This window comes from Kwoniella newhampshirensis (assembly GCF_039105145.1).
Source record: "Kwoniella newhampshirensis strain CBS 13917 chromosome 10 map unlocalized Ctg14, whole genome shotgun sequence".
Lineage (NCBI taxonomy): Eukaryota > Fungi > Basidiomycota > Tremellomycetes > Tremellales > Cryptococcaceae > Kwoniella > Kwoniella newhampshirensis.
In genome coordinates, this window is record NW_027118344.1 from 142,542 (window position 1) to 166,059 (window position 23,518).

A 23,518-nucleotide genomic window follows, 5' to 3' on the forward strand; every position below is an offset into this window, starting at 1 on the left:
TGATCTGACGGAGTGGGATGAGAGCGATTTTGACCAGTGCACAAACTTGCTTTCCCTAGCACGGTTGGTTCTCTTGAAGGCCGGTCTGGGTTGAGGTGAAAGACAGAGAGGGGAAGGAGTGGATTGCGTGTCACTTGCGGTGAGTCGATAGTCTCTGTCCATTCCCTTGTCCAACATGAGCTCAACGTGAGTAATCGCCCCTTTCACATTGAGTCACGTGGTTTGTGTGTGGACGAGACGAGTTGCTCTTAGAACGGAATCAAAACTGCCTGGTGTGTTCGTTGTGCGTCCGGATCGCAAAGAGGTTTTCATCGTCAAAACAGCGTTTTGATTCTTGTCATTCTGATTCTCCTGCTGAGCATTTCGTCTCAATCACAGGTCTTTTCAGTCATCGCGAGTGACAGTCCCCACAGCGATCCACACGTCCAATGCCCTGCGACTTACCCACATTGTTTCCAACTCGTCAACTCCTCCATCTCCTTTCGCGCGGATCCTGAATAGAAACTGTCCAGAACCAAAGGTCGCGGCGTTCGACTCCCACTTGATCGACTTTTGATTTTATCTTAACCTCATCAACAGTCACCAATCCTCTCACCTTCTTCATTCCCCTCCGTTCCTCTTGGCTACTGCCTTGCCTCTGAGAGGTGAGGTCGTTGTGGTCTCGCCATGGCAACTGTCAAAAGGTGTCCTAATTGTGGTCCGGATTCAAACCTTCAGACCGACTTCAGTGCCGGTAACGTGGTGTATGTTTATGATCTTTTAATTGACGTCTTCACCATGTTGTTCTTCATTCGTCCTCCTCGCTAGTGCCAAGGGTTGAGTATACAGGGCTGACTCAAACTACTCGTTGTGTAGATGCTACAACTGTGGTCAGATCGTTGAAGAAGGACTTCTCGTTTCCGAAGTCGGGTTCGCCGAATCGGCCGGAGGTAGAGTCCATGTACAAGGTGCTTTCGTATCGAACTATGCTACCGGTGTCTCGGGTAGTCGAGGAGGTAGGGGCGGTGCTCCAAATACGGAGAACATCAAAGCCCAAGGTGAGTTCATGGCTGTACATATCTATACGGTTAAACGCTGATGGAGATGGTGCGGGCGCAGGTGCATCGAAAATCGAGAATGTGGGTCGACAAATGCATTTGCATTCGAACATCACCCGAGGTGCCAAACGATTCTTCTCCTTAGCTGTGGACAACCGGTTCAATCGTGGTAGAAGGACAGAATACATCATCGCGAGCTGTCTGTATCTGCAATGTCGATTGGTCAAGGACGCGCATATGTTGATTGATTTCAGTGAGAGATTGAGTGTGAGCTGCCTCATCTTCAGCTTTTCAACGTTGTCATCCGGCTTCAGGACTGGCAAGTTGCGCATCAGCTTACGCTCAATGGGTAACAGATCAACGTTTTCGAACTCGGTGCAACATATCTCAAGCTCCGATCCATCCTATCTCTCCTGGAGCCTATGCCCGAAGTCGATCCTGCAATCTACAACCTACGTTTCGCCCATCGTCTCGACTTCGGCACTTCAGTTCATTCCGTCGCCACTGATGCGTCTCGCCTCGTGCGTCGTTTCCGAGCAGATTGGATGACTCAAGGACGACGACCTGCCGGTGTATGCGGAGCTTGTCTCATCATCGCCGCGAGGATGAGCAACTTCTTGCGTACACCTGACGAAGTGGCACAAGTCGTCAAGGTACATTCGTCGACTATCAAGAAAAGGCTATTGGAGTTTGCACAAACGGAGATGGCAAAGAAGACAGTGGCGGAATGGAGAGCGCTGAGTGATGAACAGCTGGATACACCCGATGAAAAAGAGAAGCCACCTGCAATCAAACAAGCGGAACTGCTGGCAATCAAAGTAGAGAAACTGAAAAGGTCGCAAGAACAGGACGGAGAGGAAGACGAGGACGAGGATGAAGATGACGACGAGGTCGATGAGGGGGAGACTCCGAGAAGGAGGATGCGGAAAAGGACGCACGCAGACGAGGTGACTGGAGTCGTCGAAGCGGCGGTCCATGATCTGGGTGACGAAGTTCACCCGAATGCGGAGGAGGAGGATGAGGAAGAAGAGGATGACAATCTCGAACCATTACCTCCATCCGATTATGTCCACGAATTAGAAGGAGCAAGGGACAATCCCGACGAAGTACGAGCAGAACGGAAACGGGAGAGAGCGGCTTTGATGAAACAGGCCAAGACTTTGCAGAAGGGAGATGATCTGGATGTCAATCTGGATGTATTGGCCGACGAGGGTGAGAATCTCGGCGAGGAAGACGACGAGGATGCGGTTGTGGACGACGAGCAGCTGGATGAAAATGGCGAGCCTGCGGCAACTCAACTTCGGTCTGTGGCCAAGCAAGAAGCAGATGGAACAGGTGGTGTAAACAGTACAAAAACCGAAAAGTTCACGGAGTGGCATGACGAATCTGCGGTACTCAAGTTCTTTCAGACGAAATTGTTCGCCAACGAAGAGCTCCTGTATAAAGGCGATCATATGACGAACCGAATCAAGATGTGGTGGGGAACTCGCGATCCGAAGGAAGTGATGCGGGAAATGGAAGTGGTCCATAGGGCTCGACAACAGAGGGAAAGACAGGCCAGACTGGATGCTGAAACGGAATTTGAAGATTTGGATGACGAAGAGTTGGAGAATTACTTCAGGTTGGAGGAGGATGAAAAGCAGGCGAGAGCGAGAATGTGGTTGAGCGCGAATGGGAGGTGGTTGGAGGAAGAAAAGGGTGAGCTAGATCGAGTGCATTGCGAGCCGACAGCTGGATCGTGCTGATTTTGCATTCTGCGCAATAGACCGACAGGAGAAAAGGGCGGCTTACAACAAAGCAAAGGGCATCGACCCTTCGAAGCCAAAGGTTTGTCCCACTCTTTATGTCAAGCGGTCTTCTCGCTGTAGCTGACATGACTAATATTGTAACGTAGACCAAGCGAAAACGTGCTGCTCCTCAAAAGGGACCTTACAACACTGCCACCGAAGCTATCCAATCCTTTGCGAAGGGCAAGCAATTCTCCAGTCGAGTCAATTACGATGTCTTGCGATCATTGGGATTGGGCAAGACTGAAATGGCAGGTACGGAGGGTCTGATGAGGCTCGATCCGGAAGACGACGAGAAGGAAGACGAGAATGAGAAGGAGGATGAGGGAGGTGACGATGATTGTAAGTCGTTTTGAACGCAGGGAATGCAATTGGTATATCAAGCTGACATATTTGGGACTGTCGTAGACGATGGTGCCAACTATGGTTGGTAATAGATCTTCTGGATTTGATGGTTGGGTTGTACATTGTAACAGGCGACCGGTTGTATACATAATACATGACGAGTGACGAGATTTACGGATATGCCTGCTAGTGAATTGGCACGTCTTGACCGAAGGGGTTGTGCTTCGGTCACTGAGGTCAGTAGTGACAAGGTCGTTTGCACTGGTATCAATCGAATTGTTAGACGGCAGGAATCGGTGAGTCTATGTCTGATCGGCGACCAAATGTACAATCAGCTCGAGGGGGCGGGGAGAAGTCAAAAGAGCGCATTTTCTGTTCAAGGGCAACTGCGCCATGCAACGTGCAAGATGCGACCAGGCGACTACGCAGCGAGCCACGGGATCATAACATCACGACTACTCTCGCATTCGTAAAGACAATGACGCGTGCTCTAGCAACGACAAAAAGAGAGTAGATCGCCAGAACGACAGTATTGGATTACAATCGTCTACCCCTTCGACCACCCTTTCTCCTAGTAGAGTCTGAGGGGACGGGAGTGACGTCCTCGATTCGACCGATCTTCATGCCGGCACGGGCGAGGGCTCGGAGGGCGGCCTGACCACCTGGACCGGGCTGCTTGACACCGGTACCACCGGTGGCTCGGAGCTTGATGTGAAGAGCGGTGATTCCGACTTCCTTGCACTTGGCAGCGACGTCCTGGGCGGCCAACATGGCGGCGTAGGGCTGCGAGGAGCACATGGAAGAGGTCAGCATGATTGTAGCTCATGAAAAGCATACACAGTCACACCCACAGAAGACTCGTCTCGGTCAGCCTTGACCTTCATACCACCGGTGACTCTGGAGATGGTCTCCTTTCCAGACAGATCGGTAACGTGGACGAAAGTGTCGTTGAAGCTGCATCATGGAGAAAAGTCAGCTCAGTATGTCAATCTGGTTCTTTAGTGAAAGACCTCAACGCACGAAGCAAAGATGTGAGCAACGCCAAAAACGTTCTCACCCTCAGCGACCTGAGGACCGAGAGAGACGGCGGCTTCTTGAGGGGCTCTGACCTTCTTGGGGGGCTACGAAGGGCACGACGGTATCAGTGATGCGACGCATGTCCCAGAATGTCTGGAGGTGGACCAATTTCACTGACCATTTTGTCGTTTTGGGTTGAGGGTTGGAAGGAGAGACAGAGAAGGAAACAGAAATGTCGAACTTTGCGTATAGAGGTGAACGAGCAGCAGCCCCCGCTGGATTGTGAGAGCGAAGGAGGATTTCGAAAAGAGACATGTGAAGATCGGAGTTTGGCTGAAAATATATTCCCGACAATGAGGCCTAGATTTTGATCCCGCTGTTGGTTTTGGCTTCGGTTCGATCTGGGGTCTCCGCAATCAATCAATCAATCAATCGGGAGTCGGGAGATGATCAGCCGCGTCTTGGTGATGTGCTTCTTCTATCCATGCATTCATGCAACATTAGCGGTACACCTTCACCGTCAATTGAAAGGTTTTCCATCTCTCCTTGGTAAGGAGACTTGGGGTCTGTACGATGTTCCGACCCCCTCCAGACCCCTCGCAATGCTCTTGTGTAAGCATGATCTCTAGCTCAAATATCAAACAGCACGATACTCAGCAGCTCATCTTGCCTTGGCGCATATCGCAGACCCACGATTTGCCGACCCTCGTCCTCTCGTTGGGACTATGTACGGGTCTAATCATCAGCTACCTGCCCCAAGTAAGCCGAGTCGAGCTTCTCTTCGGCTGCATCCAGTGTTCCAAGCTGACTGTGAGCAATAGCACATCCGCATCATCTCAGCCAAGTCATCGGAAGGTTTTTCACCTGTAAGCATATCTCGTGCAGACACTTGTACAACACCTTGCTAAAGCCAAGTGGATCAGTGGTTCCTACTTCTCGGAGCGACTTCATCAGCTTCTGGGATGCTGAACCTCTTGATCGTCCAATGGCCGTTGTTCCGATGTTGTCGAATTCTTGTGAGTGGCCCGCCCACCGCGCTCCATCGTTCGGGAGGCTGATTTCAGTGTCATCGCGGGGAATCAGAGTGCTGGAAGGTGTTTTGAATCTTTACTGGGATTCTTTCAGGTCACCCTGCAATGGCTCCTGTTCACAATCATGTAAGCTGCCGGTACTATCGTCTCTTCTCGCAGGTCCTCGTTGTGAGCTCAGCTTACGTGCTATGTTCACCAAATGCAGACTGGTATTATACCTCGTGTACTTTCCAAAACATCTCAAATACCAACGTGTCCTCCCTCTGGACTCCTTGGTCGACACTTCTACGTATGGAGCAACGGATGAGAGTGAAAGTAACGCTGCGAAGCCCATCGTGGCCACTACGCCGGAGTGGAGACTGGCAGTCACCCTAGCGATTGTGGTCGCGCTTCACCTGTGAGTGTCGGGATTGAAGCTTCATGATCGTCCGTGCGGAGGGCACGTCCTTTTGAGTCCGTCCCAAGGATCGCATCTGACTTGCTTTTCGCTCTCATTACAGCGGTCTTCTGCTTCTCCTCTCCCTCTCGCTTCTCCTCATCCTCCCGCCCACTTCTCCCCCTCATCCATTCCTACGATACCTAGCCACTTTCCTCGGTGTATCAGCCCTCATCCTCTCGTTACTCCAATACGCACCCCAGATTCACAAGACGTACAAATCAAGACTGGTCGGAGCTCTCAGTCTCGGGACGATGGCTATCCAGGTGCCCGGGAGTGTGTTGTTCGTGATCAGTCTGGTGCTTCGTCCAGGAACAGATTGGACGAGTTGGTTGGTCTATGCTGTAACGGGTGGTGTTCAGGGGATTCTGTTGGTGAGTCAGGAATCGATTTCACCCGTGGTCCTCCTCGCCGCTCGCTTCAAGACTCGTTGTCAATGTGGTGGATGCGGGATTGGCTGATCAGGTGGCTCTTTCATTCGATCACAGGTGATTTGTCTATTTTGGAAACGACGACAAAATAAACTGGGCATCGATGACTTTGGAGCGCCGATCAGAAATCACTCGCACGAAGCAGAGGACGACGAACGCCAACCTCTCGTCGATGGGGATTAGGCGGTATGACGTGTCTGCTATCTTGGCAAGCTATCATTGCTCCATTTGTATGCATTTGGTACAGTTCTTCTGTATCTAATCAAAAAGCTACTGATCGCCTTAGCTCCTTCCCATCTCACCACTCCCCGTCAGTTTCATGTCGGTCGTTACCAGCCAATTACGCGAAATACGGGTTCAATCCAGCATTGACCAATCTCTCTGCTTCTCCGTCTAATCCGAATGTCCCAGGCGTCGCGACGTGTTCCTCACCATTGTTCGTCTCTTCTATTGGTCCCACTCCCAGTCCGGCCATTGCATGAGTATTGACTTCCCGCTTTGCATTCTGCTCAACATTGATCGTTTGTCCCTGATCCGCTTGACAACGAGGTGATATCAACCCATTCCCCAAACTCAAACGCATACTACCTCTCCCTCTCCTCGTCGGCAATCCACCATTCGATTTCGGGAACCTCGAACTGATCGGACTCGGAGGTGAAAATACTGATACCGATGGGAAATATCCGTTCCCCAAGCTTTTCGGTGATGATAACAAAGAAGGAGGAGTGGGACAAGGTAAGATCTCTGGTCGGAGGATCAATGACATCCTCCGTCTGCTGTTGAAACTGCCATTGCCAGCGATTGGGAAACCCGCGATGGAATTGGCTCGAGTGGGTCTAGCTCCTCCTGATTGGAGAGATGGTCGTCGAGCCGTGGTCGATGCTCTCATCAATGGTTTATGCGGTGGTGAATGGGAAGGAGGAGGAGTTTTCTCTCCTATGTCTCTTTGGGGGGCGTTTTCAGAAGGAGGCGAGAGGACAGAGGAAATACTTCCCCATACACGTTTGGGCGGGACTCGTAGTGATTGATTTCCCACTTGTTTTCGCCGAAGTCCATAGGGACTGGGCAGAACAGCTCGTATATCGGGAACGAACGATGATTTGTCGACAGGAGAACAAGGGGCATTCCGAGGAAGTATAGGCGTAGGTAAAGAATCGAGATCCCGTGATCGGGCTGTTCTAAGGATCGGAAGTTCAAGTGGCGAGATGGGTGCATCGAATTGATGGTCTAGAATCCCTCGGATAACGGGGGCACGAGGTAGATTCGGACGAGGAGAGAAGATTGAGAGGTCGAAGGTCGGAGAAGTGTCTTGCGAAGCATCCTCGAACCTCGTGTCCCTGGCCGGTCGAGGGTTGAACTTCGATGTCGGGCGAGAGCGGGAAGGGAACGATGAATGGGAGAGAAAGACGGACGCCGACACTGGTACAGGTGTGAAGAATTCTTCGTCCTCCTCATCCTCATCTGCTCTTTCAAGATCTGCTCCTTCTGTTGCCATTGCGTTACCTTTAGATTCACATCTAGAGTCGTTCTTGCCGAGCTCGACATTCACTGCGTTCCTTTTTATATCTACTTCTTCCTCATCTGCCTCAGCCAGAGACGCTGAATTAATGTCACAAAGTTTGAGATCCAGTCGACGCCCCATCGGCATATACAGAGGCGTGTCTACTCGCGTAAACCCTCGAGAGCTCATTGCCGCTTTGGACTGCACGAGCCCAACGTGCAATGCTGGATAAGGTGGCCCTTGGTCTGGACACTTCCTCTCCGTTGGCTCGTGATCGGAATTCTGATCGTCTTTCCGATCATACGGGTGGTCAATACGTTCTGGTGACATTATCTCATCTGCAAAAGTCGGGATCCCTGACAGGTCGAGTCTCATCGTCCTCGCCACGGTAGGCGGCCAATCGGATCCTCGTCTCAATTTGTCTTCGATGGCAATGTCGATTTCATCGTTCGACTGCTTCGTCCCGGCCATGAAAAGAGGCATCGCCGTTGAGGGATTCCCATCGACCAAGTCAACTTCCGAAGGATGCATGGTGCCGTTGGCCAGGAATTGCGTTTTCTGGATGACTTTCGGCGAATGCGTTCTCGAATCTTTCAACCGGGGTGAACCGAGTTTCAGGTCTTGCGTATGATTGCGAGTATGAGTATGGCAATTCTTCAATATCACTTTGGGAGTTCTTCCCCAAGTCCCTATATCCAAATGCAATCTGGACTCTCGCTGTCGATGTGCTCGATCCCCACCATCGATCACCACCTCTACATCGCCGTCGTCGAAGACCTCGTCGATACCTGTGTCCTCACCATCTTCCGACGAACGAGAAGTCCAACTTGTCCAACTTGGCATTTTCCTCAAACTCGGTCGACTCCCACCACTCCTTCTCAAGGTCAGCTTCCCATCGCCACCACTAGTGTAGAGCCGGTCTACACCTACACCCGCTTCTGAGTCTGTCGAATCCTGTTTATGGGGCGTGTAAGGGATAGGAGGCGAGATCCCTTCCAGGTCCGTCTCCATTTCCGTTTCGGTCTCATCGCCGAACGAGGTGGAGGTGTAGGTAGTGTAAGTGTCGGACGAAGTGGTGGTTGTCGACGTCGATGAGGAAGTTGATCGAGAGAAGAAAGGGATAGACAGGGAGATGGAGATAGGGATGGAGATCCGTTGTGTGGGAGGCGAATGATTGGGAAAGGGAGATCGTGTCTTGTGGGAAGGGATATGGATTTGGGAAGACATGGTCAAGTCAAGCTTCAGCTACTGCGGGGGACGAGGTGAGTTGAGCTGCCTGTCTGAGTCAAGGTGAGGCGCTCAGGTCGACGTCGATGCGAAAAGCGAGTTGATGCTGAGCGCGACGATCGTAATGACCAAGTCCATGGGGTCAAGAACAGATGAGATCCCTGATCTATATCTGTGATATTGCGTCGAAGGAACAGTACGATAAGCCAGTACCAGTGCAGCCTACAGCACGATCGACCAGATAGGTTACTGATTGGTATCCGAGTCTTAAGTTTGATTTCCGCCAAAACAGATTACGACGGTGTCTTGAATATTGGAGTCCTGGGTCTTGGGTGTTGGGGCTTGATGAGTGATGGGTGGCTTTCGATGACAATCGAGTCAAAGTAAAGTGCGACCGGTGAAGTGGAAAAAAGAGTATAAAGCTAGAGCTTAATGTTGTCTGTCTAACGAATACAGTCGACGGACAAGCGAAACAATCGGACAAACAGCAGAAGGAAGAGGAAAGAGGGGAAGAGGAACAAGAGTGGACGGGAGAACGAACGGTTCAGTCAGTGTCGTCGACCTGATGATATACTGTACACTGTACAATGTACGATAACTCACTCCAAGCTGATTGCATCCCTTTTCTTTCTGCTTTCTCTGGAGCTCGAATTGCCCTTGGGTCAGAATCAGAACAGGGTTCTGACTTTCGCTGCTGTGATTTTGACCATGTCTGAGAAGATTGATTCTGATTCTGGTCCAAAACAACTCTTCGCGCTATAATCTGTCTTTTCTTCATCTCGTCTCATCTCATCTCATCTCCGGCTGGACACATCACGACCTGATTGGCACTGCATGTGACTTGGTGCATGATCACGATGATGCTTGACGCAATGGACTGAACCCACAGTCAGTAACTTACCAGCAATTGGCATTATCGCTCAATGTTGAGACTACAGATGCTCCGTAACTCTGTCCGGCTCGGTCAATGAGTAACATAGCAGAGGCTAGTCCGATGCACAGTTTGTCTACGGAACAGAACGATGACGACCAAGACCTACCTCACTTATAATCCTTACTGTATGATGATCTGTCCGGACACCGACGTAAGTTAACTTACAGTCCCAGGAGCCTAGATGGACCGAGGTGGGATGCGTGATCTGATTCCCCGCTGAAGGTTCGTATCACTACGAATATCGGTTGTGATTTGGACCAGGGTGAAACTTCCGCTCCCTGCTACAGTATGACTCATCTCCCACCGCTTCCAGCTTCCAGCTTCCAGACGATTAAGTTACGGTACACACCACGTCGAAAAGGCGTCATTAAGTTATCTATGAGTTCTTACAAGGTATCAAGCTGCTCGACATTGTCAAGACGAGTGCGCCCGTCTCAGACATCCATCGAACACTTAGGTGACCATTCCTCAATACATGGTCATAGTTGATATTCATCATCTCGAGAGACAAAGAAAAAAAAAAAGAAGGCGAGAAGAAACAATGACAATCGTATATTGTGGGTTACTTACTGTGGCAATGAAAACGGCAACGCCACACCCTGATCTCGTCGACAGAGTCAAAGCCAAAATGCACCCTCGTGGATACTTCCGAGCCTTTCCACCACATCAACCCATTCGGTTTAGATGATTCTCCACCAAGTATCTCATTCTGCATGGTTTTGCTGATTTACCACAGGTCAACGGTTCGACATGCCTTTCAAAACAACAGAGCTGTAGAAATGACGTGAATATCATCAGTCCAGGTCCGCCTGAAGTGTGGATGTCGGTCGTTCTCTTCACAGTCGTTCATCGAAAGATCTCTCAGGTTCATGTCCGACCTCGGCGATGGCACGCTTGTACTTTTGCTACGCAAACGGCCTGCAACCTGCACCTGTACCCCGATGCGACCCTTATGCAACGACACAATCTCCGTGATCGCATTCATTTTTCATTTTAAACCCATTAACGAGCGTGACAGATCTAAGATTGCTATCCTGCTCGCGAATACGCTTAAGCACCTTGCTCCTTGAGAGACTTCTCGTGCTTAGCCTTGACGTCCTCGATACCACCGACCACTGTAGAGTACCATAAGCATTTATGACATGCTGCTGTAAAAAACAACCTGATCTACTCACTGTAGAAAGAGTTCTCAGAGATGTGGTCGTGCTTACCGTCGAGGATCTCCTCGAAGGCAATGACGGTCTCCTTGAGGGGGACGAGTCGACCCTCAATACCAGTGAAAACCTGGGCGACGGCGAAGGGCTGGGACATGAATCGCTGAAGGATAACTAACATCAGCAAACACACTCGTTCGAGGCTCAGATCGCCAGACTCACCTGGATCTTTCGTGCTCGCTCGACGGTCAACTTGTCCTCTTCGGACAACTCATCCATACCGACTGCAAACAAGCTATCAGACACGTTCCCTGTATACCGACAGAGGCAAGCACTCACGAATGGCAATGATATCCTGCAAGGACTTGTAAGATTGGAGGATCTGTTGTGTTCGGGTGGCGACCTGGTAGTGCTTCTGGCCGACGACTCGGGGGTCGAGCATTCGAGACTTGGAGTCAAGGGGGTCGACAGCCGGGTAGATACCCAACTCGGCGATAGATCGAGACAACACAGTGGTGGCATCCAAGTGCGCGAAGGTGGTGGCAGGGGCGGGATCGGTCAAGTCATCGGCAGGGACGTAGACGGCCTGGACGGAGGTAATGGAACCCTTCTTGGTAGTAGTAATTCGCTCTTGCATACCACCCATATCGGTGGAAAGGGTGGGTTGGTAACCGACAGCGGAGGGGATACGACCGAGCAAGGCAGACACCTCAGAACCGGCTTGGGTGAATCGGAAAATGTTGTCAATGAAGAGCAACACATCCTGACCCTCCTCGTCACGGAAGTACTCGGCGATGGTCAAACCGGTAAGGGCGACTCGGGCACGGGCTCCTGGGGGCTCGTTCATCTGACCGAAGACTGAGCAAGGATAGATTAGTCACTGGGAAGTTCACCTATCACGTAAAATACCACTCACCAAGAGCGACCTTGGAGTCACCCTCGAGGTTGATGACACCAGTCTCTCTCATCTCGTGGTACAAATCGTTACCCTCTCGGGTTCGCTCACCGACACCGGTGAAGACGGAGTAACCACCATGGGCCTTGGCGATGTTGTTAATGAGCTCTTGGATGAGCACAGTCTTGCCGACACCGGCACCACCGAAAAGACCGATCTTTCCACCACGAGCGTAAGGGGCGAGGAGGTCAACAACCTTGATACCGGTCTCGAGGACTTCAGCCTGGGTAGACTGGTCAACGAACTCTGGAGCATCGGCGTGGATAGGGGCCTCCTTGACACCCTTGATGGGACCACGTTGGTCAATGGGTTGACCAATGACGTTCATGATTCGACTGAAAAAGAGTCAGTGGATGATCCTCCCACTATTCAGTCGAGACACTCACCCAAGAGTGGCAGGACCAACGGGAACTCGGATAGGAGCACCGGTGTCAACGACCTTCTGACCTCGAACGAGACCATCGGTACCGTCCATGGCAATGCATCGGACAGTGTTCTCACCCAAGTGCTGAGCGACCTCGAGGACGAGTCGGCCACCCTCAGGGGCGTTTTGGCCCTCAGAGAATTGGACATCGAGGGCGTTAAGGATGGGGGGAAGAACGTCCGAGTCGAAGTGAACGTCGACGACGGCACCGATGACGGTCTTGATGGAACCGGTCTGGAGGTTGGAAGGGGTAGCGTAGGTTCGGGTGGAGTTGACGGCTGAAGGAAGAGCAGGCAGTGAATGTTAGTCCAATGCAAACCAATACGAGGTAGCCAGCGGCCGACAAATCCCGAAAGTGTCGATTGTTCTCCCAAACTCTCTCTCTCTCCATCCCGACTCCCCCATCTCCACATGTTACAGGATGACCAGACCACTCACCAGACTTGGCGGGGACGGTGACCCTGGAGCTGGAAGCAGCGAACTTGGGCAAGACGTTCTGAGCCTGGTTGGCAGCGGTGTTGAAGAAAGCCGCGTTGGCCCTGGCGTTTCGGAGGGTCTGACCACCTCGCCTGGAGAGACGGATGGCGGATCGGGTGACAAGAGTCATCTTGTTTTTTCCGGAGATGTGGATTAGACAAGAAGGGAGGAAAGGAGAGGAGAGTGGTCGTCTCAAAGAGATCTCTAGATGGAAGAGAGAGAGAGAGATGACTTTGTCGAAGAGAGAGAAATCGAGAGATGCGTGGGGAGCGAGGAGGAGAGGGGGGGAATCCTTGGTGGGTGTTGGGCAAACGGAGTGTAAGGGTCCAGCAGACGGATCCTCGGCGTTTTCCCTTTCGGAGTTTTATGAGAGGGATGGATGTGGCGGTGGATTGTAGCGACGAGCATATGTGGTTTTGTATCATGTAAAGTCAAAAATAAGTCAGTCGAGAACAGCATACGTTATCAGCTACCTTGCAGAATATCATACATCAACAGGCTCTATTCAATAGTCTCGCATTGCACCTCATCCCCACCCCCCCCCCCTCCTTTCTCAAAATGACCAGTATAACGCGTCGCCTCTTCTCCATCACTTCCCGGGTTCGCTCCGAGTCATTATTGCCTTTTGACCCCTCCACTCCCATCCCAGCTCAACTCCTCCCTCGAGTCCTATATCGTCAGATCGAGCAACGGATCTCCAACCGTTCTCGATCTGGTAAACGACCTGAGGTCGTCTCATTGCCCAACCCTTTCCTCCTCCATCGAGGCGCACAGCGAGCCGATTTCGAATCGAGCGACGAAGCTAGATATAACTGGCGACAACCCTCCATCTCAAATCGACGACAAAAACAGTTATTGCAATACTATTCGGGGGCTGATCTGCCGGCCTCGAAACTGAACCCGCAAGCACTGACTAGGGAGGTACAATGGACGGATGGGACGATCATCAGATGGGAGGGAGAGGTCAAGATCAAGGAAGAAGCGAAGAAGGGCGTTCATGCAGGGAGGAAAAGGATGTTCAAGGGGCATAGAGATGAGAGAGATAAACCTCAGAAGGAGGCTGATAGACAAGGCAGACTGGATGGAATGGAAAAGAGAATAGCGGAGTGGAAGAAGGTACGTCTGGTCTTCTCAACGAGTTTGGGAAGTGTGATCGACCTGCTGATGGTCTTTTCGATTTACAGTCTAAAGCAGACGAGAAGGCTCGAAATCGACCGTCATTACCATTCTGAGGTGGTCAATGTGTTCATGGCATATGCATTGTCACACGTACGATCTTTCCCTTGTCATTCTCTCACTGACACATATGTTCACTTCGTTACAATCTCTCGTACTCAATCTTGTCGAGCAATGGTATACCCCCTTCTGTGTAAGAATGCCCAATCTGCCACTCGCTGGCATACATCACCGACATCTGCACATAAGTCCGCCTCCCATTCTCCCCTTGACCAGTCGATTGTAGAATCAAGACTGCCTCTTTGGTGATATCCTTACTCGACTCCTTGGTAAGGAACTTGAACCCGATCCTTATCGCGGGGTACATTTCACCTCCTCCGACTGCTCTTCGATAAACCAAATACAACTCGAATCCCCAGAGTCTGCGTCCGGTCATCTCGATTTCTTGAACAACCCGGACGATATGAGTGACCAGAGCGAAATGACTAATCTTGTACTTTCCAGGTTGGAGCTTGTTCACCGTCACAAACATTTTATCCATCGTCGTATCCCACCTGACACCCTCCCTCTCATCGGGAGCGACAATGAAAAGCTGCTGATCTTTCGGATCGCCGTAGTACCGATACGGCTGGGGGAATGACCAGTCCTTCTCATCGGTAGCGAAACGACTGGCAAACCCTCTCACCACGATTTTCTCGTCCGAATCTGGAGGTGAACTCGCGAAGACGAGCAAGTCCGCTACCCATCTATGACCATTTGCTTTGTCGTTGACTGGATCAGGGACGAAGAAAAGAATTCTGATCTCCTTGTATCCTCTCTGGTTGACCATTTCAGATTGATAGTACTGTTGGCATGGCATCTCCATACCTGACACATGGGTCAACTCAACGCCCTGTGTTCGAAGTTCAAGTATGATCCGATGAGCAGCGTCCCGAACTTCTGTAGGGAGGGCACGGCGGACGATCCTCCGCCACACTTTCATGAACCGATTGAGCTGCACAGCAACGTAGTGTTCGCCAGTGCAGGGACCTCGAGGGGAAGTCGTGCAGAGACAGCAGGAGGCGACAAATTCGTGCGGTGAAGAATGCCATTTGCTCGCGCCGCGGTCCCAGATCGGGCAGGAGACGGACGATGACGAGATGGGAGACTGGGACAACGGGTTTGAGGGTGGGATCATCTTCAGTCAGTCTTCTGTGTGATAAGAACAAGGTGATGTTGTGATTGTTCTCTTTCGTTGATGAATGAGAACTTGATAGCATTGTCCGAGATACAGCATAAGGGACAAAGATACTTCAGTTGAAGCGCAGACATGAAAGGACAGAGCGCAAAGAGCCTGATCAAAGGAGGAGTTTCTCGTACTACTCAAACAGAGCGATATTGTCCTGACTTGCACATCCGGTCGTATCATATGGGATTCAGAAAGCGTGCGGTTTGTCTGACACGACGGAAGATGGGTACCATTGCGTTTCGCAATGAGAACTCATAGCTCATTTCCTTCTCCTGCAAGACGGGTGCAAACGGGTTAGCTGGACGATCTTTGGCGACCGACGTCTCGCCTGACCATCCTGTCGAGAAGGGGACTGCGCATCATACATACAACAGATCAGCATAACATTCCTCACTTCCCCTTCATCGCACCTCCTCCTTTCCTGCATCATGCATAAAAGACATGCCAACCATGTATGGAAGCCATGACGCCTTGGCGCCGGATCGTACTCACCTCCACTTGTGATGTCATCTAATTCCGACTTTCACACAAAGAAACAAGAGAATTGACAACGTCGACGTCAAAGATTCAGGCTTCACACATCGTCTTTTCCCGTCCGTTCATCCAAGAATACAGATGGAGAGATCTTCCATCATGCATCCTCATGCAGGTTCACAGAGAGATCGACAAGACTTTGAGAGAGAAGATCTGAAGCTGACCTATAATTTGTCTGAAGCTTCGTGGTTGCTGATATGTCTTGAGAACCCCAAGCCCACCTCCAAAAGATGCGAGTATACTTGATATGGCTGTTATTGTCCTCAGCGGGTGTTACGCAGTCGAGGGTAGCTAGTCATCATGGCTCAAAGGAGAGACAAGTGCAACAGAGGTTGGACAAGAGACAAGATGTCCTTTCCTCAACACTATCTGTCGTAGCGGGTGAGTTTGGGCTGGTCATGATCATGCAATACCTCCCTACTTGCACTCGAAACTGTAGGAAATACTGATAGATGGTTGTCAGATACATCGCTTCCGGCGTCGATAGTCGCCTCACCATCGGTCGTCTCATCTTCCGTGTCAACGTCTGCTACAGAGGCAATACCCACCTCCACAGTGTGAGTTCCAGCCAGAGTCAATACATGTCCGTCAAGATGACGCATGAAGAGGCGGTGAGAGCTCGGCCTTGTCCCCTCTCCCGCCGACTCCGGTCGTCGCCTCGTCGTCGGCGTTGCAACCTCTTCCACCAACATCGTTCTCCCCTACTGAATCCATCCCGTCCGGGACATCCACCCCTCCACTCATTCCCTCTGCCTCGGAGACACCTCCTGCCATCTCCTCAACGTTGGTCGACCTTCCGTCTGTTGTGGGTACTTCGGCGCTGACTGTTATCCTTTCCTCTTCTCTACCTTCCACTCCCCTCACGGACACACTTATTGTATCTCCTTCTTCTACACTCCCCTCGTCCACTCCAACGTCCTATGAAACGACCTTGTCCCCATCCCCGTCCACTACGCCTCCTGCCATATCAACGTCCATATTTGGCGGGTCATCGGGTTTTGACCCCGTCTCAACGACATCTTCGGCACTACCTCCTTCGATCACCGAATCTTCCATCTTTCCTACTACATCGTCCGCCTCGTCGAACTCGTCGCTGTCTGTTCTGTCCTCTGTTACATTGTCGCCCTTCAGGCCGACCACGACGATATCTGCGACCGCCTCATACTCTTCGCCTGCCGTCGATCTCTCGTAAGTTGCATATCTCAGCCACCCTACACCTAGCTGAAACAATTATCAGATCGTCTGCAGCTCCGATCCCGCCGATCAGCCCCTCGGCTTCACCCGATGTTACTTCTTCCGCAGAAGTCGCCAGCGTTGTACCTATATCACCGTCTGCGATCCCTATCTCTTCAGTCATTCCTGGTCCGGTGATCACTTCAACTGTGCCACCTCCTGCTGTCAGCTCAATAGCACCTCCACCTGTCTCATCTCAACCGGTCCCTTCCGCGCAAGCCAGTGTCGACTCCCCTTCGGTCTCACCTTCTTCGGTGATCATTGGAGGTTCACAATCGGTTGGACTGACCCCCTTGCCCGCACCGTCGGCACCCATTGTATCTGAGGCATCGACCGTGGTCCCAGTGGTCCCGGTGTCAGGCAGCGCAATTCTTTCCTCACCAGTCCTGGCTTCTCCTACCACTGGCGCAATAGCTTCACCAATCGCATCATCTCTCTCAGCTACCGCCTTGGTACCGTCCGGGTCGGTTCGGCCGACCCAAGCACCTTCTGCTCCGCCTTCCATCATCGTATCAGGTACCGCTATCGTCATCATCACGCCATCCTCGTCCATGTCCATGACATCCTCAAACAATGCGGCTATTGCTACCCCGTTGTCATCTCCCTCTTCCGGCGTTGCCACTTCTACGACTGCCAGTCCAATTGTCACTGTGGTACCCATCTCTCCATCAGTGTCGCCCGGCCGTCCTATCACAGTCACAGCGACTCAAACGATGACGACGGCCGTCACAGGTGTTAATTCAGCTGGATCGCCTATCACTACGCAAGAGCTTAGAACCGTCGTGATTGTTGTCACTGCGAATGCTGGTAACACAGTCACAACTCCCGGTCCTGCAACAGGTGGTGGTGTTGGTGAGCCATTTATCCGTCGCGGTGTCGACTCTTTTCGGCATAGTTCGTCTTGAAGCTGACTCTCTCTGAAACAGTCGTCGTCACTGTTACGGCTACAGATCCAGGTGCGACGACTGGCAGCGATGGCGGTGTCGTTGTGGTGACTGTCACACAAACTGTATCATCGAGCAACGCAATGGGTAATCCGACTCTGATAGTCAATGTAAGTAGTGTTCGTCCACCTCGAAATTGTCAACGTATCAGGGAAACATCCCAACCACAATGACCAGGACCGCTGCTGACATGTTATCTGTACTAGACAATGACGGAAGAAGTCCATCTTACTGTTGTAGGTGGCAGGACTGTGACTTTGACGTCTACCGAAGGGTCAAGAGGTCAACTACAGACTGCAGCAGCGGGCATGCGAGTCTTTGAGAGTGATAACATCATGATGAAATGCCTGATGGGGGTGGTAACGATAATAGGGCTGGGAACGGGAGGATGGTTAGTGCATATGTGACCCTACAAAGAGAGGACGAAGGACATTCGGAAGGATGACCGAGAAGTCGACGACGACACGGATTCTGATCATGCTGCGAAGGATCAACGTCCGGCTATGTACGATTACACGGATTTTGTAGTGATATATACGGTTTTACGATACACGAACGACCTGTGATGATGATGAATGATCTTGCCCGACTTGAGACTTGTACAACGTCGGCCCTCGTATCACTCCGCTGGACCAACGGCGACCGTTACCGCGGGTGTCTCGGTGATGGGACTCTGCTATGGCTACCAGGACGGTCCATCTGGAGCGGCTGCAACCAACAAGGAGATATGTAGCGCTGCAGTGATCATGATATGCAAAACAACAAAGGCTTGACACTGTTGTCCGCAGATATCCTGCTGGCGAACCACGTGTTAGCCATATGTCGGTTCGCAGCACGCGTTTTCGCTCATGATCAGACGCGTCTTTTTCGACGGTTGATTGATTTGAAACACGATCATTTGTCGAAGACTACTTTGAACTCGGTCCGTGTCTGCTCATCCCATACCGCTGTGCAGCTCGGAGGAGAGGGTCAGAGATCCGTAAATCATACCCCCTCCTGTCACAAGATGAACGAAGCATCTTCTCGATCTCGACCTTTCCATCCTCAACGTACTCCGTCAATCAGTGACGATCCGGATCATGATCATGATCATGATCATGATGACCTCGACCTCGATGTGGATCATGACGATCTCGACACCGGACCCACCCCGCAAGACCGATACGAGATCTTCTTGCCGGCCGTCCAGTCACTCGTCAACGCTCTAGGAGGCTACGAAGAAGTAGAAATCGTCCCAGGATCAGGTCAATTCGAAACGATCTACAGACCCGGTGATAGTGTCTTGGGGGTTTTGAAGGATCTGAAGAAATTGTGGAGAAAGGATGATGAGGACGATGAGAGGACGGTGGCGAGGTGTATGTATCGGTCGGGGTTGATGAGGGAGCTGGTGGCCATCTTGGTGGAATGTACGGAGAGAGGTGATTGGGGCAGAAAGGTTGCGCTGGTAGCCTGTGAGTGTGTCTCCCCTTCCTGTAGTCGATTTGTGAGACATATAACGGATCTGGGTCTTGCATATAGGTCTTGCTCATGGGCTCTCAAAATTCATATCTGGAATGGACATCGAGCTAATGATTTTCAACCTCATCATCTAGGCGACCTCATCGCCGCCCTGACATGGCCGATCGACGTGGCTTCGGAGCTCAAAGAGATGGAAGATGAGCCAGACGTGGTCACAGACTATGCTTCATTGCTTCGTGCTCAGGTCGAGTACAAAGCGTTGATCCTCCAAACGAATGGATCATTGAGATGCCTGTTGGCTCTCATGTTGCCAAGTTTGGCTAAGCCGAGGAAGTGAGTTCCCTTGCAATCTGATTATCCAAACACATAGGGGCTTCAACGCAAAATCGAGCCTGCGCTGATTTGTCATTGACAGAGACGAGAAAGACGAGCGGATCATCTCTCTCGGCCTGCATGTCGTACGAAATCTGCTGGCGATCAAAGACATAGTGGCCGAGGGAACTGCCGTCGGCGAAAAAGAGGAGTTTGCGAATCTACAAGCGAGTCCTGCTCCCTTAGTCATTCTGGCCTGAATATTCGCTGACAATCACTCCATCGCAGTCCAACCTCATCGTCCAGCTCAACAGACTCACTTACTTTCAACTGCTTCTCACGCTCGCTTCATGTGCCGACAAGGCGGATTTCAACCCGTTCAACGTGCTTGTGCTGGACATCTTGCACCTCGTATTCCGGTCGGTCAAAGTCAAGGATTTGGGACAAGATCAAGCTAGAGTGAGCTTCATTGATTGAGGCATCACCTTTGATATTTTTGAGCTCATGTTCATCTTTCCCTGCGCAGGCACCGATCGAAAACTTATCGAAACTACTAGACTCAGAAAAGAGACACAAAGCGCTTGTCTCCAAAGTGGGCATGACACGGCATTCTCGATTTGGAACGACTGTTGCGGTTCGCGCAGTAAGTACACTTTCACGACCCCGTTGTCGCTCGAAAAATGTCAACAACATTGACACTTTGACGACGGCAGGGCGAGCAAAAGATCATCTTGCATAAGCAGAATGCTGTCACAGAAACTGCCGGAAAGATACTTGACGAGGTGAAAAGAAAACGGAAGAAGAAGGTCGTCAAAGTGGTAGGTATTGTGGGTCGATCAACGAAGACACTTTACTAACGTGAGCGATAGGACGACTTGACACACATCATTGAGCTGTCTCCGGACGCGATGCGAGTGCTCCAGATTTTTGCGAAGTCCTTCATTCAATCTTGCTTCAATAGTAAGCTTATTCTCATTATGTTGTCTGTAAAGTTTGCTTCCCAGTGCACTGAGCAAATTACCAATTTCTTGCAGCGTTCTTGACATCAATCTTGAGAGATATCCGGATGGAACGAAGCAAGATTCGGCCGTCCGACAATATACGAACATTCTACCTCGCTCGATTCTTCATCGAGTATCTCCTGCTCCTTCGACAAAAAGACGATGTGAAGGGAGAGAAGACACCCGAGCTGGGGCTCGATCTCGTGGCGGAGATGGCAGAGATCGATACGGTCAGATGGCTGTTCTCCAGGATGAGATTCACGATGGACGACAAAGTAGGGTTTCTCCCTTGAAGCATCATTTATTTCGAGAAAGGGAATTGACGTGATTGGGATTGTAGCCTCCTTCTTGGACAGAGTTGCAAGCTTGTCTGGATTGCTTTACTCAAATCGTGGGTCCGCTCGACAGCAGCACAGACCGAAATAAACGCTGATTGTCCTTTAGCTGCTCCTCATCGACTCTATGGCTGTTTCGGAAGACGATGAAGACCGAGAAACCGCTGAAGTACTTCAGCATCAGCTGTACTATAACGGTGATATTCTCGACTCCTCCCTGTCGGTGGTAATGCAATATAAGGATCAATCCGTCGCGTAAGTCCTCGCTTGTCCGCTGTTCCGGAGGGATTCTTGAGACTGATCACATCTCTTGTCAACCTGCAGATACCTCGACTCAGTCATTCACTTTGCCTACGTCCTCCTTCGGATGCTAGAAAAGTACTCGAAGACGAAAGCTTTCATGTTCGTTCGAAAACGCAAAGCGGCGAGGAAAAAGCGCAAGCAGGCGGAGGATCCGAACGATACCGCAGGAGCAAGTGGAATGCCTGAGGAGTACGGGAATGAGGACGAGGCGGAACTTGAGCCCGACAAAGAGGCTCCAAGCTATGCTGAGCACGCTTTCACCTTTCAAGCGTTTGAGAAGGTGTGTCAAATACTCGTTCAACAAGTGAATAACACGAGTGAAGAGCTGAGCTCCATGTGCACCATTAGCGATTCGCCCAAGAGCCGGTCGTCAATACCCTTCTGGCGTATTTATCGAGGTTTCAAGAGTTCGACGAGCCTGAACAGATGAAACGAGTCGTGGGATTAATGCATCGCCAAGTGGTTAAAACGCAGGCGGAAGGATTGTACTACAAGGTAAGCGATCGCATCTATCCATACGACTCTACACAGCTTACATGTTCCTGGCACAGGTTTCCACGCTTAATCTCTTCCGTCGAATATTGGACGAACAGCATTCACTCCCTAAAGCTGACCCTTCAAAAGATCTACTGCAACTTATCAGTTTCATTCTGCGGAAATTTTTCAAGCGAGTGGCAGACGACCCATTCCTGATCGTTGAGGCGCTTGGTAGTAAAGCGAGAGGGAAATGGAAGGGTCTCAGCTCCTATAAGAGCGATGACGACAGCGACGATGAAATGGGAGGCCAGAAAGGGAGTATACAGGAGAGGGTGAGTCGATGTCACGAGGGTGATACGCTTGTAATAAGGATGCTGATAGCAAAGGATTGCTTCAGATGGGTCCAGCGGAACTTGAGTTCAAGAAGAACAAGAAGCTCAGCTGGAGTCAGCAAATGGGAGTGGTCGTTTCTCTGTTGGTCAAGGACGGTCGTGAGGAGTGGATCAAGTGGATTATGAGTGTGAGTCACATCGGAACGGTCCATCGAAGAGAGAACGTGCTGACGGAACGGTCAGACGATGGAGATCGCCTTGGCGGCAAGAACAGAGATCGTTTTGGCTATTGACGGCGAAGCAAATCTGATCGACGAAGGAAGCGATGACGAGGGCAACGAGCGTCGAGCGAGAAATTTCAGTGGACCCAGTATAGAGGCGATGGAGAAGTTCGTCCAGCATGGTGAGTATGGTGTTGAGGTTTCCTCTGAGGTTTAGATATTGACGATATATATACTACCTACAGATCTTGAGCCGGAAAGTGACGAGCACTCGAAAGCTGTGACTATCAATCCACACTTACGACTTATGCTCAAATTGCTGTCTTTCGACATGATCCCTCCTCGCGACGAAGACGTCTATGTCGATCATGTACCAGCGACGTCCAAATGGTTTCTCCCTGCTTCAATACCTCCGAGTTCCATCTCCACTTCCCTGGGTGCCATGAACCAATTCTTACTCACGCCACCTGAAGTGAGCGATGATCCGAAAACTCTATTGAGAAGAGCGAGACCATCGAGACAACGTCGATTATCATTCGATTCAGAGACGGGTGAACCGAGACCGAAAGAAAGAGAGAAGAAGAAGAAGAAGACGAAGAAAGATGTTGAAACGCAGGTGTTCAAGAGTGCGGCGTTTATAGAAGATTCGGACGATGAGGATGAAGAGACTACGAGGAGGTTCTTCGAGAGGGAAGCACAGTTGAGAAAGGAGATGGATGAGATGGTCGGAGGGATCATGAGGTCTGAAGGTGGGAAAAAGAAGAGGAAGAGGGGGAAAGGGAAGGAGAAGGAGATTGTTGGACAAGGACAAGGACAAGGTCAAACGCAACAAGACGAGGAAGATGATGACGAACGGATGGGAGATCTGAATATGACTCAGAGTCCGAAACATTCTCATTCTCAATCGAGAGAAGACGCGAGGAGTGATGGTGGATCGGAAAGAGAAGACGAAGAGGTAGGAGGGTCACCATTGCGAAGAATGAAGAGACCTTCTCTCGCACCGAGCGCTGGGTCGAGTGATAGTGATGAGGACAGCGATCAAGGTCCTCCTGCTACGGTGAGAACGACTACGAAGAGCAGAAGAATAGTGGAATCGGATGACGAGGACGAATGAAAGCACTGAGTCGCTCAACATATGCATTATTGTAATCTGTACCTGTTGTATGGGTGAATCCGGATCCGCCCGAGATATCATCATCCATAGCCCA

General features: G+C 51.0%; 9 protein-coding genes across 9 annotated transcripts; 5 read left to right on the plus strand and 4 right to left on the minus strand.

Moving 5' to 3' along the window:
- Positions 1-666: 666 nt before the first annotated feature.
- IAR55_006763 (uncharacterized protein) lies at positions 667-3,258 on the plus strand (the record flags this gene model as incomplete). Its single annotated transcript, XM_066949843.1, has 7 exons — positions 667-743; positions 856-1,037; positions 1,099-1,304; positions 1,394-2,735; positions 2,803-2,864; positions 2,932-3,166; positions 3,233-3,258. 7 exons carry the CDS (start codon positions 667-669, stop codon positions 3,256-3,258), a joined length of 2,130 nt encoding a protein of 709 aa, XP_066799535.1.
- A 448-nt stretch (positions 3,259-3,706) lies between these two features.
- Positions 3,707-4,367, minus strand: IAR55_006764 (40S ribosomal protein uS11; the record flags this gene model as incomplete). Its single annotated transcript, XM_066949844.1, has 4 exons — positions 3,707-3,952; positions 4,021-4,123; positions 4,190-4,290; positions 4,365-4,367. The coding sequence occupies 4 exons, from the start codon at positions 4,365-4,367 to the stop codon at positions 3,707-3,709; spliced, it is 453 nt and encodes a 150-aa protein (XP_066799536.1).
- Positions 4,368-4,759: 392 nt separating this feature from the next.
- On the plus strand, positions 4,760-6,267 carry IAR55_006765 (uncharacterized protein; the record flags this gene model as incomplete). Its single annotated transcript, XM_066949845.1, has 8 exons — positions 4,760-4,798; positions 4,874-4,945; positions 5,008-5,052; positions 5,110-5,202; positions 5,270-5,343; positions 5,423-5,614; positions 5,718-6,027; positions 6,142-6,267. The coding sequence occupies 8 exons, from the start codon at positions 4,760-4,762 to the stop codon at positions 6,265-6,267; spliced, it is 951 nt and encodes a 316-aa protein (XP_066799537.1).
- A 157-nt stretch (positions 6,268-6,424) lies between these two features.
- Positions 6,425-8,950, minus strand: IAR55_006766 (uncharacterized protein; the record flags this gene model as incomplete). Its single annotated transcript, XM_066949846.1, has 2 exons — positions 6,425-8,830; positions 8,942-8,950. The coding sequence occupies 2 exons, from the start codon at positions 8,948-8,950 to the stop codon at positions 6,425-6,427; spliced, it is 2,415 nt and encodes an 804-aa protein (XP_066799538.1).
- A 1,846-nt stretch (positions 8,951-10,796) lies between these two features.
- Positions 10,797-12,886, minus strand: IAR55_006767 (ATP synthase subunit beta, mitochondrial; the record flags this gene model as incomplete). Its single annotated transcript, XM_066949847.1, has 7 exons — positions 10,797-10,861; positions 10,922-11,063; positions 11,123-11,184; positions 11,240-11,758; positions 11,817-12,190; positions 12,242-12,557; positions 12,718-12,886. The coding sequence occupies 7 exons, from the start codon at positions 12,884-12,886 to the stop codon at positions 10,797-10,799; spliced, it is 1,647 nt and encodes a 548-aa protein (XP_066799539.1).
- A 428-nt stretch (positions 12,887-13,314) lies between these two features.
- On the plus strand, positions 13,315-13,988 carry IAR55_006768 (mitochondrial 54S ribosomal protein mL59; the record flags this gene model as incomplete). The annotated part of the gene is made up of 2 exons (XM_066949848.1): positions 13,315-13,872; positions 13,941-13,988. 2 exons carry the CDS (start codon positions 13,315-13,317, stop codon positions 13,986-13,988), a joined length of 606 nt encoding a protein of 201 aa, XP_066799540.1.
- An 86-nt stretch (positions 13,989-14,074) lies between these two features.
- IAR55_006769 (uncharacterized protein) lies at positions 14,075-15,109 on the minus strand (the record flags this gene model as incomplete). Its single annotated transcript, XM_066949849.1, has 1 exon — positions 14,075-15,109. One exon carries the CDS (start codon positions 15,107-15,109, stop codon positions 14,075-14,077), a length of 1,035 nt encoding a protein of 344 aa, XP_066799541.1.
- Positions 15,110-15,924: 815 nt separating this feature from the next.
- Positions 15,925-18,278, plus strand: IAR55_006770 (uncharacterized protein; the record flags this gene model as incomplete). The annotated part of the gene is made up of 6 exons (XM_066949850.1): positions 15,925-16,075; positions 16,158-16,251; positions 16,301-16,882; positions 16,932-17,779; positions 17,854-17,981; positions 18,078-18,278. 6 exons carry the CDS (start codon positions 15,925-15,927, stop codon positions 18,276-18,278), a joined length of 2,004 nt encoding a protein of 667 aa, XP_066799542.1.
- A 599-nt stretch (positions 18,279-18,877) lies between these two features.
- On the plus strand, positions 18,878-23,424 carry IAR55_006771 (uncharacterized protein; the record flags this gene model as incomplete). Its single annotated transcript, XM_066949851.1, has 16 exons — positions 18,878-19,322; positions 19,464-19,662; positions 19,745-19,868; positions 19,930-20,100; positions 20,168-20,284; positions 20,355-20,459; positions 20,511-20,601; positions 20,676-20,917; positions 20,983-21,033; positions 21,087-21,232; positions 21,302-21,560; positions 21,629-21,775; positions 21,832-22,089; positions 22,155-22,277; positions 22,333-22,492; positions 22,556-23,424. 16 exons carry the CDS (start codon positions 18,878-18,880, stop codon positions 23,422-23,424), a joined length of 3,507 nt encoding a protein of 1,168 aa, XP_066799543.1.
- Between the last annotated feature and the right edge of the window lie 94 nt (positions 23,425-23,518).